This window comes from Mustelus asterias, chromosome 13 (assembly GCF_964213995.1).
Source record: "Mustelus asterias chromosome 13, sMusAst1.hap1.1, whole genome shotgun sequence".
Taxonomy (NCBI): domain Eukaryota; kingdom Metazoa; phylum Chordata; class Chondrichthyes; order Carcharhiniformes; family Triakidae; genus Mustelus; species Mustelus asterias.
Window position 1 is genome coordinate 71,076,621 of NC_135813.1, and position 18,238 is coordinate 71,094,858.

General features: G+C 38.9%; 1 protein-coding gene across 2 annotated transcripts in view; it reads left to right on the plus strand.

The window, feature by feature from the left end:
- LOC144502744 (mediator of RNA polymerase II transcription subunit 13-like) overlaps nt 1-17,106 on the plus strand; it is a 239,691-nt gene extending 222,585 nt beyond the window's left edge. For both annotated transcript variants that reach the window (XM_078227003.1, XM_078227004.1), the window contains 8 exons: nt 227-450; nt 1,470-1,612; nt 2,664-2,822; nt 2,948-3,115; nt 5,364-5,536; nt 14,636-14,809; nt 15,380-15,486; nt 15,594-17,106. In XM_078227003.1, coding sequence (XP_078083129.1) covers nt 227-450; nt 1,470-1,612; nt 2,664-2,822; nt 2,948-3,115; nt 5,364-5,536; nt 14,636-14,809; nt 15,380-15,486; nt 15,594-15,726 — 1,281 coding nt within the window. In that variant the 3' untranslated portion in view covers nt 15,727-17,106. The remainder of the gene's footprint in view (nt 1-226; nt 451-1,469; nt 1,613-2,663; nt 2,823-2,947; nt 3,116-5,363; nt 5,537-14,635; nt 14,810-15,379; nt 15,487-15,593) is intronic.
- Nucleotides 17,107-18,238: the final 1,132 nt, after the last annotated feature.

Here is an 18,238-nt window from a genome sequence, read left to right on the forward strand (position 1 = left end):
TAGCTTAATCTGTACTGACAGAATGGTTAACCAGCCCACTTCATGTTCTCTTCTGTTGTTGCTTAAACTGACCACGAGAAGCTGATCTGTACTCATTCCTCCCTTAAAGTGAAGAATCCAGCTGTCTTCAGATCTCCTGCCTAAAGTTATTCTTTAAGAAAAATATGGGAAGACATTCTTTTCTTGGTACGCACTGTCAAATTGAAAGTCTTTTTTTTAATTCCAGCGTCCCCATCCTATCCAAGTGTATTCACCTCCCTATATCTTGGCACCAATTAAGGACAAACAAACAGAGCTAGGTGAAACATTTGGAGAGGCAAGCCAGAAGTACAATGTGCTCTTTGTTGGTTATTGTTTATCGCATGATCAGAGATGGCTACTGGCATCCTGTACGGACCTTCATGGGGAGTTACTGGAGACATGCATTCTGAATATTGATGTCCCAAACAGGTAACAATTTTAGTTCAAATTGACTTTGCATTAGGTATTTCAATTTACTTTAGGTCAAAAGTAACCTAGACATTAACATGTCCATTAACCAGACTTTTTTCTTTAAGGTGCTTTCCCAAAATAACAAGCGATCACTTCAAATTAACGTCAAAAATTAAACCCAAAATGTCTGCAGGATAATGTTTTGGTTGTTTTGAGTTGAAGATAAAATTCCAATTTAATCACTTTACTAGTGTGTTATTTCTCTGGATTTTTATCTTTAAAAGAACCTATTCGAACATTTCTTTTCAGACTAAAAGAGAAACTTAAACCTAATATTAACTGAGCACGACTCAAAAATCCTAGTGCATTGAATATTCTGTTTACGTGTCTAAATGCAGTGCTGCTGCAGCTGGAAATTGTGCATCAATTTCTTTCCTCCAGATGACACTGATAAGCATTCTGCCATCTTCAGATGTGCTGATGTAGCTCACTACATCTGAAGAAACCAGTCAGCGTACTAACCTTGAAAAATCTGAGTATCCTGTATGTTTGGCATTGTATGATCCAGCATGAAAATAAATGGCTTAGTTACTCAGTAGATCACGTAGGTACATAGAGTCTGAAAATTATAGGCCTGTTCACAAGTTTGACAATCCACTTAAATGTTGCTCTTGACAAGTGAAAATTGAAGGTTATGTATTGTGTGGAGTTGTTTTTTTTTAACCCATATTTTGGTTATTGGCAGTTGGTGAGGAAATGACAAAGACTAGGGATTTGTGGTCTCTGCAAATACAATTGTATGCTTGGTTCCATTTACGCAAAGACTGAATAGTGTGAATTTGTCTTTTTAGAAGCAACTGTGATGCATTCACTCCGAATTTTAATTGTTTGAAATTTGGAACAAGTCTATGCAATGACATGTTGTAATGTCCCCTCAGTTTGTGCATGCCACAGGATGCAGGGCACAGCTTTGCTTAGCCAGGAATTACAAGCTGTTAATTCGAAGTGTTGAACTATTACAACATGATGTTTTTCAGATCAAGGAGAAGTAAAGTGCCTGCCCGTAAAATCGGCTTGCAGAAACTATGGGAATGGTGTGTTGGAATTATGCAGATGACATCACTGCCATGGAGAATTGTAATGGGAAGACTTGGAAGAGTAGGTCATGGAGAACTCAAAGGTTGGCAACTCTGAATTCAAACTGGCATGAATACTCATACTATAAAATTTCAGAGAAGAATTTCAGAATTGTAGTCCTTATTTCTTGAAGTGCAATTATGTGACAAACTTGAATGAAGCGCAACAGTGGACAATTTGTTTATTTTGAATTAATCCATTCAGTTTCTTAAAAAAAAAATGTATATTTCTGTTTTCTTTATACAGTTTAACACAATACTTTGGAAAGTAATATATTCTTATAGTTCACCATTACAGTAACATTCTGTGAACAGCAATTTTCTTTAAAGCAAGCTGTTTTATTAAAGATCAACTTGGTTGTGTAACATTTTGAAAAAGCTGTGTTTGTTGGCTAGATTAGCAGTGAAGCATCTATAAGTTAGGTGTTTCGTTGCATTTTAAGTATACCAAAAATCCATAGAATCCCTACAGTGCAGAAAGAGGCCACCCGAGCTATCGAGTCTGCATGGATTCTCAGAACGAGCATCCCTCGCAAACCCTCCCCTCCACCCTATCCCCATAACCCCTTGCATTTACCATGGCCAATCCACCTAACCCGTGCATCTTTGGACTGTGGGAGGAAACTGGAGCACTTGGAGGTAACTTACACAGACACACAAAGCATGCAAACTCCACACAGACAATCACCCAAGGCCAGAATTGAACTGGGTCCCTGGTACTGTGAGGCAGCAGTGCTAACCACTGTGCCACCATGTTGCCCAAAAGCAGCATGACTTGTAAAACAGAAGGTGGCTTTAGTAAAAGTGTGCACATTCGTGCTGATTTTTTTCAAATGGGAGTTTCTGGTGCAAACGTTACCACTGTCCATGAGTACATATTGGGAAATTAGAGATACATATGTTACATTTATCAACCATTCATTTTAGTGCAAAGTTGAGGAATGTGCCCTTTGCTAATCCAATGCATGTATCCTGGAGGCAGCAGCATATTTATGCATTATTTTAGAGTACAAAAATAGTTGACTGGTATGTAGGCCATTTTGGCAAATAAATGATCTCTCTTTTTATACAAAAACGTAATTAATCTTTCCACAGATTGGAGTATCCTTATTGGGCGACGCTCACTACAATCTACCAGTAAACAATTGAAGGAGACTTGCACAATGTGTGGTATATCTGCAGCAGACTCTCCCACTATTCTCAGTGCCTGCTTGGTTGCCCTGGAACCACAAGGTTCATTTGTTGTCATGCCTGGTGAGATATTTTGAATATTTACAGGAATGTGCATGCACTGCATGGTAGTTTCAAAGTAATTGCACAATTGGAATCTCATTGAGTTAAACTCCAATTGACGATTATTTGTATTGTGGTTCTTCAAGATGCTGTCACAATGGGTTCTGTGTTTGGACGTGGCACAGCTCTCAACTTGCAAACATCGCAGCTGAACACCCCACAAGATGCATCCTGTACACACATTCTGGTTTTTCCAACATCTGCTGCTACAGTTGTTGCCAATACTGAAGCTCTGGAAGCTCTTGGTAACCAAGGTGAGTACAATATTTAATGGCTGTAATTGAAGTTTTTAAAGCTGCGGATCGTGTAATATCCTAATTAACTGCGTTTTGGTACAGAAGCTGGGTAGAAGAAAAATATTTGATTATTGTGAAAGCTGAAGAAAACTGATGTTGCACAAAAACACTTCTGTCGGTTGGTGGGAATTGATTTTTCTGCCTATTGTCGGTAGAGTCACTTCCCTCAGAGATCGCAACAATGTCCAGCTCTTTCATTGCAGCTTTTATAAATAGGCATAGGACATGAAAGAACAGAGGTCATGTTAGAATTTTATAAATCACTGGTTAGACCACAGCTGGAGGACTATGAACAACTCAGGGCATCGCACCTCAGGGAAGATGCAAAGGCTTTAGATAGGGATCAGGGGAGGCTTAACCAGGATATTGCCAGGAACCTCAGTTATGAAGAGAGACTGGATACCACAGAGATCCGTGCTGAGCCCCCTACTGTTCATCATTTATATAAATGACATAGTTGGGGTGGTGGTGGTGGTGGTGGTGGTGGTGGTGGTGGTGGGGGGGGGGGGCGAAGGAGGAGAGAGAGATTGGCCAGGTGGTTAATAGTGAAGTTGAGTGTCTTGGGTTACAGGAAGATGTAAATGAGATGGTCAAATGGGTGGGTAAGTGACAGATGGAATTTAACCCTGAAAAGTGTGTTGTGATTTGACAAGGAAGTATACTATGAAAGGCCTGACACAGGGAAGTTCTGAAGAACAAAGGGACCGTGGCGTCTTTGTCCATTGATCTCTGAAGGTGGAAAGGCAGGTTAATAGGATGGTGAAAAAGGCACATGGCACACTTCCCTTTATCAATCGGGGTATAGATTACAAAAGCGGAGAGGTCACGATGGAGTTGTATTGAACTTTGGTGGGGCCACAGCTAGAGTACTGTGTGCAGTTCTGGTCGCCACATTATAGGAAGGACGTGAACGCTCTGGGGGGGGTGCAGAGGAGATTTTCCAGAATGCTGCCTGGGATGGAACATTTCAGTTATGAAGAGATGCTGGATAGGCTTGGGAGGGTGGTGGAGGTGGGATGCCTCACATCCTTTAAAAAGTACCTGGATAAGTACTTGGCATGCCATAAGATTCAGGCTATGGGCCAAGTGCTGGCAAGTGGGATTAGATGGACAGGTCAGGGCATTTCATATATCGGTGCAGACTCGATGGGCCAAAGGGCCTCTTCTGCACTCTAGTATTCTGTGATTCTGTGAATTTGTAAAAAGAGAATCATCTGAAAATAATATTGCCAATCCATCAGGACATGGCAGTTTACTCAGTTTTTCAGGTACAAATATGTCAGATCATAGAGATAAAGATACAATATTGTCTTTTAAGAAGCATTTAGACAGTTACATGGGTAAGATGGGTATAGAGGGATATGGGCCAAACGTGGGCAATTGGGACTAGCTTAGTGGTTTTTAAAAAAAAAAGGTGGCATGGACAAGTTGGGCCGAAGTTGCCTGTTTCCATGCTGTAAACCTCTATGACAATAACTCTTTAGGACTGTGTTCTCCTTGGAACACAAGGTGACCTGATGGGTGTTTTCAAGGTGATGGGGAGGTTTCAATAATGTAGATAGAGAAATAAGTATTCAATTTAGTGAATGTGCCAATAACCAAAGGCCGTCGATTTAATATCATTGGCAACAGGTCCAAAGAGAAGATGAGGAAGCATTTCTTTTTAACTCAGCGAGTTGTTAGAATCTGGAATGTTCTACTCGAAAATGTGGCTGAAGCTGATTCCACTTACAGGGAACTGAGAAAGAGGACAAAAACCAGGGGCTACCTGTGATTGCTGTCTCAAATAGCCAACAAAAGGCACAATGGGCAGCATGGTCTCCTTCTGTGCTTAAATCTCTGGTTGTTCAGTGCCAGGAATATTTTTTAGTCCTGTAGTTGTAATGAAATTTGGGGATCAATGCAGCAGGATGTCAATTCATGCCTATTATTGCGCAGCAACTTCCTGAATTTACATGCATCCCACTGAGAAGATGCTGTCCAGAGACTGCACACAGAGAGAACTATTTCCATGCCACATTAACGTAGGCCTGGGAAGTTGAGTAGAATGGTTAGAGCAAGGATCGCTTAAGGTATTATCTGAAACAATGCCTCGACAGAAGTTAAGCACGCAATATTAATCCATCGTTTTGTTTAAAGATAGTGCTCTCGTATCATATTTTATGCATTTGAGTTTTGCTTCAATGTTTTATTTTTACTCAAACAGATGGCATAGGAATTCTGGAAGAGGATATATTTGCTGAAGACTTTGACAATGATATTCGGATTCTGATAACTGGTAATCTCCACCCATCTCCCACCTCTTCTCCTGTACTGTCTCCTGGTTCACCTGGCACAGGTGCAGGCTCTCATTTTCAGCACAGCAGTGAAGCTGGCAGGGTAAGGTGGTAATATCAAACCATAAGTAAGATTTGAGGGAGAAAAGCTACCTCTTGTTTCTTGTAACTCTTAAGTAAAGAAATTCAGCCTCCCTCCTTTCAAGTCAGCTTAATGGATAGATTTGGGAATCTTTCTGCTCTTGAATATTGGTAATTAAATGTGGAAAGTAATAAATAATGAATACATACTTCAGGGTTCTTAAAAGATTTCATATGCTGTCTGTGGCGCTCAAGATTGTCAATGTTTTGTATATCCAAGAGTCCACTATAATATGTAAGGGTCATATTTCTTAGCTTATGAACGGTTTGGTAACTACTCAACTATTTGGATTTTGGAAGCAAATTTAAAGCATGTCCTACTTTCCAAACTTCGTTTGGCATTCCTAAATCATATTGTCTTGCAATGTTAAAATGATTAGTCCAAAGGAGTTTGAATGATGGCCGATGAATACATCTGAAGTGCTTGATTTTTGTTTTAGACTAACTTTGTCAATTGTGTTTTGATCGTACTACATTTAAGGGCATAAATCAAGTATTTCAGTACAGTACATACTAACTCCCCTGCACAGTGTGCAAATGGCAAATCAGACTTGTTAATCATGTACCACCCAATGAAACACATGCCTTGGAATTACAGAACACTACCCCCTCAAGCAATGGACGAACCCCAAATAATATATGCTGCACATCATTTAAATGCTCACAGTACCGCACATAGTAAAATAGTCTGATTTTATTTTGGTTTTTTTGTCCCTGATTTTTTGGTTCCTTTTATCCATAGCTTTAAAGTTTCAGATTAAGTAGTGTGACATGATTTTAAATTTTAACAGATTAAACAAAATGTAGATAAGGATAGGGACAGATGAAAAGCTGGAGCGGCAAAAGAGGTATGTGATAAAAGACCTCTCTCCAAATCACCCTTAGAATAAGTTTTGTTGAATTACTTTATGGATTTTGCAGAGCATGTTCCATTAAAAAATATTCCAAATACCGTTTTCCTCCTTTAAATAAAAGGATATTAAAGCTGTAATTGATAGATCCAAATTTGTTTTAATTTTACGGCGTTTGTTTCTGAATAATAGAATCCCTACATGCAGAAGGAAGCCATTTGGCTCATTGAGTCTGCACCGACCCTCCAAAAGAGCATTCTACCGAGGTCAACACCCCCACCCCTACCCTAACCCTGTAACCCTGCGCATTGAACATTGCCAATCCACCTAACCTGCATGTCTTTGGACTGTGGGAGGAAACCAGAACACCTGGAGTAAACCCGTGGAGACACTGGGAGAATGTGCAAACTCCACACAGTCACCCAAGGCTGGAATCAAACCTGGATCTCTGGTGCTGAGAGACAGCAGTGCTAACCACTGTGCTGCCGCGCATAAAATAACATCCATAACGCAACTTTTCCGGTTGTCTCCTCAAGACAACTTAAATTCGTGTCGTCCATGTAAGAGCCCAAACGTACTCCCAAAAGCATCACGCCTTAATACTCTGACGAGATTTGAAAGATTCGTATTGTTTATTTTGTTCTCTGAAGTGGAACAATTGTGTGGTGCTCCACCAAGTGGCATAATCAAGTAACTGCAAAAGTTAATCAAAACAACAAATGAAGTAAAGTAACAGGGAGATCTCGTTTTTTAAAAAACCACAATGGATTGGAAATAATTCCACTGCTGCTGCCCAGACTACATTTTTGTGGAGGAACCCGGGCATGCCAATTTCAAGAAATACCAGCTTGCATGCTGATATTGAAACAAATTATAATCTAGTCTAGTGGTTTTATTAATATATAAACCACTTTATAGGTCTAAAACAGTAAGATTGGATCAGCAGAAAATGCACAACAGGCCAGTGTGCAGCTGAAAAAGAAAAGAACCTCAACCTTTTCTGGAAGGGCATGTAGGTTTTGTATTATAAATGAGCATGGTACCGTTCTGCTTGGCTTTCGATTAAACGAGATCATGTTCGCAGTACAATGTTCGCCAATATGTAGTTGTGGAATGGGTGAATGGGTTGGGAGGGAGGTGTAATATTTTGCAGGATTACAGTTGAGGTCAGCCTAGCTCCCAACAACAAAAGGAACTGTCTTTGAAAGTATGGAACATGTTCCTGTAGAATGGTTTTCATGAATTAATGATCAAGATAACTTCTTGTGAAGTGTCCTGGGATATACTTGGTGGCTGTGGTATCAATGGCTGATTTATTTTTGGCCTTGGGAACCAGACCCTTGTTAATATCCCAAAAATGAGCTAAAAGCTAGGTTTTACTGCCAAAGAATTGCTGATCGGAGTGTTGACAGTCAATGTTGGCAGTTTGAGAACCTCTGCGGACCCTGGAGAACAGAGCAAATGTCTCAGTTGTGAGTCATACTTTTCCATGTACCTTTTTCTCATGCCAATACAAAGTCAGTTTCTCTCATCAGTTAAATTCTGTGAACCGAGTATGATCTTTTACTCAAAGTAAAGGAATAGGGTGGTCTCGTTCTGCAAGTAACCTGATTACTGTAGGTAGTTTCTACTAACACCTAAGATAATTAATATTTCTCACACCAAGCACTTTTATCCCGGAGAGATACCAAATAAAAACAATTAGTTTATTTACAGATAATCATTCACAAAATGACTAATGCTTTGTTCAGTTTATTTGCCTAGCTTTCAATTAGTCAGAGTTAAACAAATAAACCAGTTAATTGAATTGAAAGGCTATTTTCGGCATTGCTTTCAAATAAATTAAACTGCTGAGAAAATTGAGTAGTTTGCCTAATCTCTACTGGTGAAGGCATTTAACCACAGAATTACATTTTGCTTCCAAATCTACTGTGGTTTAATCAAAAATAAACCAACTGGCATACCTGATTGTTATACCAATGAAACATTGTGAAACATGATATTGTGTTTTGAGAAGGCAATCTGCAATATAAAAATACCACAAATAATGAACTTTGAGACCGAGAGTTACACACTAATGAATAGATGACTGGAGTATTAGAATAAGAAAGCAATTGATTATTTTTTTGAATTGTCAGTAAGAGGAGAACTCAAAGAGAAGGCAAATGAAGTCGAGAGCATGTGCAGGCATCAGCAAAACATGTTAGAATCCATCGAATTTCTACGTTGCAGAAGGAGACCATTCCGCCCATCAAGTCTGCACCTATCTCCAAAAGAGCATTCTATCTATCTCAGCCCAAACCCCAACCTATCCCCATAACACCACACACTTACCATGGTTAATCCACCTAACCTACACATCGTGGAACACTAACGGGCAATTTAGCATAGCTCATCCACCTAACCTGCACATCTTTGGGCTGTGGGCGGAAGCTGGAGCACCCGGAGGAAACTCTCAGAGGAAGAAAACCTATGTAGACACAGAGAGCACGCAAACTCCACACAGTCACCCAAGGCCGGATTCAAACCGAGTCCTGGCGCTGTGAGGCAGCAGTGCTAACCGCTGCGTCAGCATGTCACCCTCAAGGAATTCAATGAATTGAATGTATGCAAATCACCTGGGCGAGACCGGATATTCTTCAGAATCCTGAAATGGGTGGTGTGTTGGCTAATATTTTAGAAGTTCCATAAATGTAAGGGATGCAGGTAACGGGACAGTGGTATTAATTTTATGAAATTGGGATATTTAGTGAATCATCTAATAGTGGTAGGGAAATAGGCAAGCATTTTGCAGGATTCCTGTCAATGCTGCGCTGAAGAGCAGAGATTGTAAGAACTGGCTTAAATTTAGAAGGACAAGTTGTCTCAAATATTCTGGATCTTCAGACGAGGCAACTAAATTATTGAAGAATGAAATTCAGTAAATATATTTGGCTTTTATTGGAATACTTTTAAGAGTCCAGATATGAGGCTGCTTGTATTAGTTGCAAATATACTCCATTGTAAACTGGTATAGTATTGAAAAGTGATAGTTTTACGATTCTTGGCTGAACTCTGGGATGTGGTGGGAGGTCTGGTTAGAAACCAGTAGCTTTTTGTTTAAAGTAGTTACAGGTTAAGATTCAAGACACCTGCTTTTGGAATAAAGCCACAAGATTCCATGGGTTTTGGACAAACAAAAACAAACTTTGCTATACATGTTTAGAAAGATAAAACAATTTGCACTGTACATCTTGTACTCTAACATTCAGGGTAAGTATCAGGTACATGTAAATTAGCAGACAAACCATAGTTGAACACACCACACGACTGAGTAAATGGCAGATGCAACCAGGATGGAGCCCATAGATTTCTCAAGAAATCACCCAAACATTGGTTTTCTCACAGCGAGACTAATCTCACTGAAACTTTGTCTTTCTTGCAAGGGTTTCCAATCCCCACCTTTGAAATTCCTGCTTTTGAATTCTATCCAAACGTCGTTCCCACTCGGGTGGCTTAAGCAATGGCTCGCCTTGCAGGGTTTCATTTTCTCCCTCCAGGACTCTGCCTCTCTGGATTCCCGAATAACTCAACACTAGTTTACTATCGCACTTTCAGAGCTGTGGCCATTACTTCAGTGGTATACCTTTGCCCCAGCAACCCACAGTACAGTATGGAGTCAGTCAGCTAACTGCTGTTCTCTTTAATTCTGAGCTTATTTCTTTTGTTCCTTTCTTTTAACTAACTTAACAGGACCTAATTCTGTCCGTGTCAGTCACACTTGGTCTAGCAAACTGACTCCCCGAAGAATTGTTCACTGACCCTTGAACCAATGCAGGAACCTAACAAAACACTTCCAGCAAGTCCCACCCTTGTTACTAGACAGGAACCACTAACAGCATTGGGAGACACTGTGCCATTAAATGTTCCAATCTCCACAGACCAGTGGATTTCATGACAGCGGCAACAAAAATTGGGAAAAAGGCTTATCTGGTCAATGTCAAGCGATTCTGTGGACTGTGACCTGTTTGTGAAAAACTGGAGTAGGATACTATTTCACATTCACATTTTTGCTGCAGGTAGTTCTCTGAGATGTAGAACTATGGGATAAGCCCTTGTCCCTCAACAAGCATGTGCCTCTATATACCCGATATCTAGTTAATTTATAGCATGTCTGGGGCCAAACATGTGGTTCTTTTACAGTATCAGTGCCCCATGATTTTCATCAATTTTCAGAAGATATCTTGGGTCTCTTTGGCAGGCCCTCAGGATTGGATATGATTTGTTTCCACTCCAGTTCAACGAGTTCTGAGATGCTGATAAGTCCAATGTGTGATCCGCAAACTCTGCCAAATGTAGGTCAGATGGTGCCTTAAGGGTTTAGTCATTGAGGTTTTTGGAGGTTTGTGCAGTAGCTCCGACACCTCGACTTCACCTCAACATGCTCCCAATGAAGTCTCTCAATATGCTCAGTGCCTTCCTGAATAAACCTTCTCCATTTTGGTTGGTCACAAGCCAGCAACTCCTGTGAGTCTACAGGGATGTTTAACCTCTTGGGGGGACAGTTTGAGGACATCACTGAAGCATTTTGCTGTCCTCTTGGGAATCGTCTCCTGCTGCAAATGAGTTCTAAGTCGAGTTGTTACTTAGGGAGTCTGGTTTCAGGATACAAATGACGTTGCTTGACTTGCTGGCTTGTAAGAGGGCAGTGCTTTTGGACCCCTTTTTAATCACTGGATTTGGAGGATCTTGCAATGGTACAGCTGATCGTACTTCTGTAGTGCATTGAGGTGCCTGCTGTATGTTGTCCAAGTCTCAAGGATATAGATTTAAAATGTTTTTCAGAGTAGTAGAATAAGCACCCCCAAACAATGGCTTAGACTAAACTAATTTGTTCAACAGCATAATAGCAATTATAGAAGTAAGCAGTGAGGAAGAAATGTACCTAAACTTCCAGGTATCTGTTCCTGCAATTCCTTTAAAATTGTACCAACTAGTTTAAATTTCACCTCATGATACATTTCAAAATGTATCACTTCATACTTCTATGTGCTAAATTTGATTTGCCACGTATTCATCCATTTTACCAGTCTATGTCCTCCCAGAGCCTGTTACTATTAAATCTTTGAAGGTGGCAGGGTGAGTTGGTAAGCTGTTTAAAAATCCACACCATTATAAATTAATACAGATAACTACAAAAACAAGGAAATGCCTTTGTAAGGCACATATTAGGCCTCAGGTGGAGCCTTGTGTTTGATTCTGGGATGTATGCATCAGAAAGAACATTACAACTTTAAAAGGCATTCAGAGGAAATTCATAAGAATGTGGACCATCAGTTATGTGGAGCTATTCGAGAATGGACTTGTTCTCTCCGAACAAATACGGTTAAGTAGAGATTCAAAATGAATGGTTTTGTCATTGTGCGTGGGAAGACATTGATTTAAAGTAATTGACAAAAGAATCAGAGAGGGTATGAGAATTTATTTTGCCCAGCAAGTTGTGATCTGGACTGTCCTGCTTGAAAGTGTAGTGGAATCAGATGAAATAGTAACTTTCGAAAGGGAAATTGGATAAATACTTAAAATAATATCTTCAGGGAAGTGGAACTGATTGGATAGTTCTTTCAAAGGGCCAATGAGATGAATGGTATCCATCTCCATCTCTGTACTTTACCATTCTATGATATTTGCAGTAATCGGAGGCATAGCTGTCTCATGTTCGGAAATATGAAATTTGCTGTGCTGAAGTTCAGTGTGAATTGGACCTGTTAAAAGTTCTTCGACTTGGATGATGACTCCCTGCTGACCCACTGAGTTTCTTTGTCCAATTCATTTCTCTGCGATGGCTTCAGATGGATTACTCAATGAATCAAGTACTGCGGAAAATACCTTAAAATTCATACAGGACAAAGGGAATATGCATTTGAATGTGTGCATTTTGAAAGAAATAGCTTAGCTATTTTCTAGCAGCTCTGTTGCAGACAACGCTTGTTTCGGAGCTATCATGTGTCAAAATAAAAGGACCACCTTCTGTCATTGAACATGGTTTTAACCTTGTAAGTTATTGTGACAGAAATTGGTCTGTAAACTGGTGAATCAGAGAAAAATATTTCACATTTTCCACAGAAACAATGCACCATTGTATTGACATCAAACTGGAAATATTATAAATTTAATATTAAATATTATGACTAATATTCAGATGGTTAGTGTATCAGTTAAACAAAAGCAGATGAGCTTTCTTCAGAAAAGTATTATTTTGTACACGTGAACAAGAAAGAGAGAAACTGTACACCATCTCCATTAGCAAAGGTGAAAAAGATTTGATGGTCTTTCACTGTGAAGCTGTCACGATGCACTGTCCTTCCGATGAATATTATAGGAGCTGGAGTAAACACATAGCCTTTTGAGAGTCTGTTCTGTCATTTGTATTGTTCATGTCTGATCTGTACCTCAACTCTACTTACCCACTTTTGTTCCATATCCCTTGATAGCCTTGCTATTTATCAGGCTCGGCCTCGGACATTTTCCATTGATCCAGCACCTGCAGCGTTAGAGTAGCCCAAATTTCCACTAACCTGTGTGTGAAAATATGCTTATTTATCTAAGTCCTAACTGGCCTAGTTTTAATGTCAAGATTCTGGCCTCTTGTTCTGGATTCTACCACTAGAAGAACTAGTTAATCCCTATTAAATGTCATGATCATTTTTAACATTTTGACTAGATCATCCTGCAAGCATCTAAACTATAAGGAATACGAGGCAGCTTTATGTAATCTATTCACATAATTTAACCCACTAAGTTGTGATATAATTTTGATTAATCTGGCAAGACCAGTATATCTTTACTGAGTGTCCAAAACTGGACATAGTACACGAGATGGGGATATCAGATTCGTTAAAACAAGTTATTCTAATGAATATAGATCATAGATGAGATCATGTTTGGAATACTGCATTCTCTATATCAAATGTGGTATTCCAGTTGCAACAGGGACCATTAGTTTTGAGCAAAATATCAAAATGCATTTACTCAGGAGATTTTCAGGTTTCTGATTATCCACGAGTAATTTCTGTACCTGCTTCACTTCCAAGCAACAGCAAATTATTTAGTAATTGATTACGCAGTTATCATTTGGGATCTAAATATATAAAAATAAACTGGTCTTTTATTTGCCATTCCAGTGGCAGCTGGATAAGGTGGTAAATTCAGTCAGGTTGGGTTGTGGGTGTTAATCAGATCCACGTGAGCTGGTGAAGATGAAACCAAGACACACACTTCTTGAGAGAGTTTATTGATTTGTTCAGTCTCTCAGCTCCTCCCACTCAACCCAGTGTCCCAGCTATCCCCTATTTATATGTGCTCAAAGATCCCTATCGTCTGCTTCTCTTAACCATAACAATGTAATTGACTTGATATCAACAAACATTAATGTAATTGACAAGACATTATGGGGGGTGGGAGAGTCAAGAAGGTCAATTCTATAGTTACTCCGGATTTAGACTAGGATTTTTCTGTCTCACGTTTTCTGAGTAACTCCCCAACTAAGTACATCAGAACTGTTTGAAGTCTTCTGACTCTTAATTCAGAGTCAAAAATATTCACAAAGGGCCCTGGAGAGCAAGGGAATTGCCCTTCAGAAACTCAAACTTCCTGGGTAATTCCCACAGAGGTCAACACAACTTCCATGGATCTTGAGTTATAGTCCAGTCTCTGACAATCTGGAGACCAGACAATTTGGGCCAATATTTTGAAATGGACCTACCTTATATTGACATGATCTCTCTCTACACCTTAGCTTTGACTGTAACACTACATTCTGCACCCTCCTCTCCTTTTCCCCTATGTACTGTGTGAACGGAATGCTTTGTCTGTATAACGCACAAAAACAATACTTTTCACTGTATCCCAATACATGTGATAATCAAATCAGTTTGTCAATGTTTTGTATAAATATGTCTTTGAACTGTACCTGCTCATGAGCAAGTAGATGTTTGCCATTTGTAAAAATCATTCATTCCATCTTTGGAACAAACTGATTCTGAATAATAGGAGATTAATTTCCTTTTTGCTTCTCTTTTCCACAATCCCCTTACAGTGTAACACCATCCAGTGCAGTAATTAGTACAGGAATTGGTAAAACATTAGGAAAATGATTCATCAGTAAATAAAATATCCTGATCAACGTTATCCTAGAAGTTATATTTTTCTATGTATTTATTTGCTTTCAGGGTCAAGGGGGTGAGAGGCTCCTCTCCACGGAAGCTCACGAGGAAGTGGCAAATGTACTGCAGCAACCGCTTGCTCTTGGATATTTTGTTTCAACTGCCAAAGCTGAGAATCTTCCTCAGTGGTTTTGGTCCGCCTGCCCCCATGCCCAAAATCAATGCCCATTGTTTCTCAAGGTGAGCGAGCTTTGGTTCTTCAAATTCAGATCCATTAGTCATTATTTGGAGTACCTGTTTTATCTTTAGTGTCTGCCTCAGAGGAGAATGGAATCTTCAAATAGACGTGGCTGTTTGAATGCAGGCAGATCTGGTATGGAAATATTTATACACTCCCATGTACCCTGCTCTTGTCCACCTCTGCTGACCAGCTTCTGCAGTGATACTTACCTACAACAGATATAAAATTGAATGAGGATGTGATCATTGGGTGGCACCTCATCCATTTCTGGTCATTTATTAGTGGGAACATTGAAGATGTAGTAGCATTCTCTCCGTCCATATTCTTCAGATCAGATGTGTGCATTCTGCCAGACTAAAGAAGTACTGAGATGATATAAATTGAGAACTAACTGAAAGATGACTTGAACCTTTCACTATGTGAAACTTCCATCGTAAATAGTGCCCCAAAACAGAATAAAATCTAGTTGAATTGGAAATAATTAAAATTGGTGTTCATTGCTTCAGTAAGTATTTACTGTTGCTGTGCTGAATTTGACTACAACATTACTGTATTCTTTCTCTTTGTAGGCCTCTCTACATCACCATGTCTCCCTGGCACAATCTGATGAGCTTCTTCCTGGCAAGCACTCTCATCCTCACCCTCTGGATTCCAACAGAACTTCAGATGTTTTGAGGTCTGTGGTGGTATCCGTCCTCTACTCTTTTTAATTAAACCCTTCGGAAAGATTTTGCTCTTTAATAGCTAAAATGCATACTAACGCACTGGCTCTTCCTTTTCCAGGTTTGTACTGGAACAGTATAATGCCTTATCATGGCTCAACTGTAACCCTGCCACACAAGATCGCCAGTCCTGTCTACCCGTCCACTTTGTGGTGCTTACTCAAATGTACAATGCCATTATGAATTTACTTTGAAACTAGGAGTTGTGTTATACACAGACCTAATCCCTTTCCTGACCAAGAACATGATGCATCATCAGCTATTTATCAATGATTTGAAGATCTTGTAAGGGAAAATGTCAAAATTTGAGCAAGTATCATTTCGAAGAGAATTGAATTCACTCCATGTCTAATTTTTTTCAAATGTCTGAGCGTTAACCTGCAGCGAACCTTTCTTGGATATTGGTGCATCAGCGGCGTACATTGTTAAGCTCTTCCACATCAGTAACTTTTTTGGAAATTTTATGTTACAGCTTCTGAAACTATACTTGTCATCATTGCTACAACACAGAATTTATTTTTCATGATAAATTGTACATTCTTTAAAAAAAACACAGTATTGTGAAATCGAGGAAAATATAGTGGAGAATATCAACTAGCTAGTGCTTGTAAATGATATTTTATTGTGCATTTGAGTCACCTTTGGTGGCTTCCTTTGTATTGTAGATATAAACCAGATATATCAAAAACAGTTTGTATCTATTGTGTACAGTGTAAAATTGACAAATTGCAGTACTATTTTTTCTTAATCAGAAAAATTTCACAAGGCCTTTTGAAGAGGAAAATCAAGATTGTAAAATTGTACAAAAAGTTAACTTGGTGAGAATTGTAAGTAGAAGTTTGTAATTTTTCCATTTTATTGTCATTCTCCCTCCCAGAATTCATCAGACTGTGGATGAAAATGGGTTGTTTCGATTTCAAGGCCATTTTTATCTAGGACTTGACTGATGAAGATAAATACTCATCTTCATATTTTTGGAGGTGCAGACTCAGACCTCTTGTCATTTTATTTAAGTTTTAAGTTAAAAGATTCTGGTGAAGTAATATTTATAGGTTTTTGTGCAAAAAATAAATAAATGGCAATAGATAAAATCCTATATTATGTACTTCAATGTGAGAAAGTTGTATGTATATTTCTCATGGATATGCATATTTTAGTTGTGGATTTTTAAAAAGTTTGAGCATACAAGCCCCAGTTGAACAACAGAATCCATTTCCAGAAGATTTTAGTTTTCTTCTGGTCGAAAACATTCAAGGTTCAGAGATGGCTTACCAGTTTGTCTTCTGATAACCTGGTTTTGCTAGCATGCTTGTATGTATATTTCAGAGCATTTTTAAATGTAAAAGCTGTACATTTCACGCCAATATGAAGTTTTTTCTTCTGAGCATTTTGCTGTGGGCTTCTTTTATATAAAATAAAATAAGTGAAGTTCATTTTAATTCTGTATTGCTGAAACAAATACACTAAAAGCGAGTTTGATAAACCTGCAGGCATTTTAATGTCATTCATATATCTTGTGGATGAGAGCTATACTTTTACACACTTTTTTAGATTAATAAATTATTAAATTATCGAAATACAATCTCCGGGTACATTTCCTTATAGTAAGTTTAGTAGCAAGTCACAGTAAGGAATGCATGACTCGAGCAGAGATTTTGTGAAGATTGGAAACTTCATCTTGTTCTGTAAGTTAAGGCTGTGGCAGGAAACAACAAAGAAAATTGTTTTTGACTTTTGTGCCCTGAGGGGTTTCATTTTCCAGGATGTAGTTGATACCCTTGTGCTCTGCAGAGGAACGTTTTTATGAATAGATTGCTCTCATTTTAACCAATTATGTGGTTCTATTCAAAAGCTTGTAAGAGAGTGAAAATTATTATTTTTTTAATAAATCATCACTTGGTTAATTGAGCCTGTAAACTCAGGGCTTAAGGACTCGTAGGGAAATATATTGTTCATGGCAACACCAGCCTTTCTTCCTCTATCTTTATTCATTCCTCCCCTACACACATTTGGTGCAGTTTCACATGTTTCAGTAGAATGACTAAAATGTGATTCTACGTTTTCTATATACCCCAGGGCCTATGATTTTCACTCATGGGTGGAAAAATGCCAGAGGGTAAATTTCACAGCTGAAGAACTGTAACATTTTTTTAGTGATGCACACTCCTGAATTGGCAGATCCAGGGGTGTTTTCATTAGCAAGTCTATTGGGCTGTGAACACAGGAATAATAATATATCCCATGAGAAAAGTGCATCTGAAACTAGAATGCCATCATAGAATATTTTTTCGCTCCTAATTAAGCTGGAGTTTTCTATCCTGATTGCCATCGTGAACTGTGTTGAAAGGAAAGGGGAAAAAAATTGAAGCCTGCAAAAATAAATATTCATACACTTATTGCAGCAGCAGACCATATCTTGTTTCTTGTAACAAAGGATGAAAATGATCTTGCCAGTGCAATTAATTTTTGCTACCAGGTAGGCAAAAATCTTTAATTTCAGAACTTATTTTTGCTGTGTTGATGAATGAGACCATCAGTTTACTTTTGTTATTTAGTTCTTGACATCAGTGCTGTGTATACAAAATGGAAGTACTAAGAGATAACACATCTGGTAATCTCCCAATTGGCTGCCGTAACATTTCTGTGTGTATCCTAGATTTCTGCTTATCTACCAAGGTTACAGCAGCAGATCAGAAGAGGTGCACA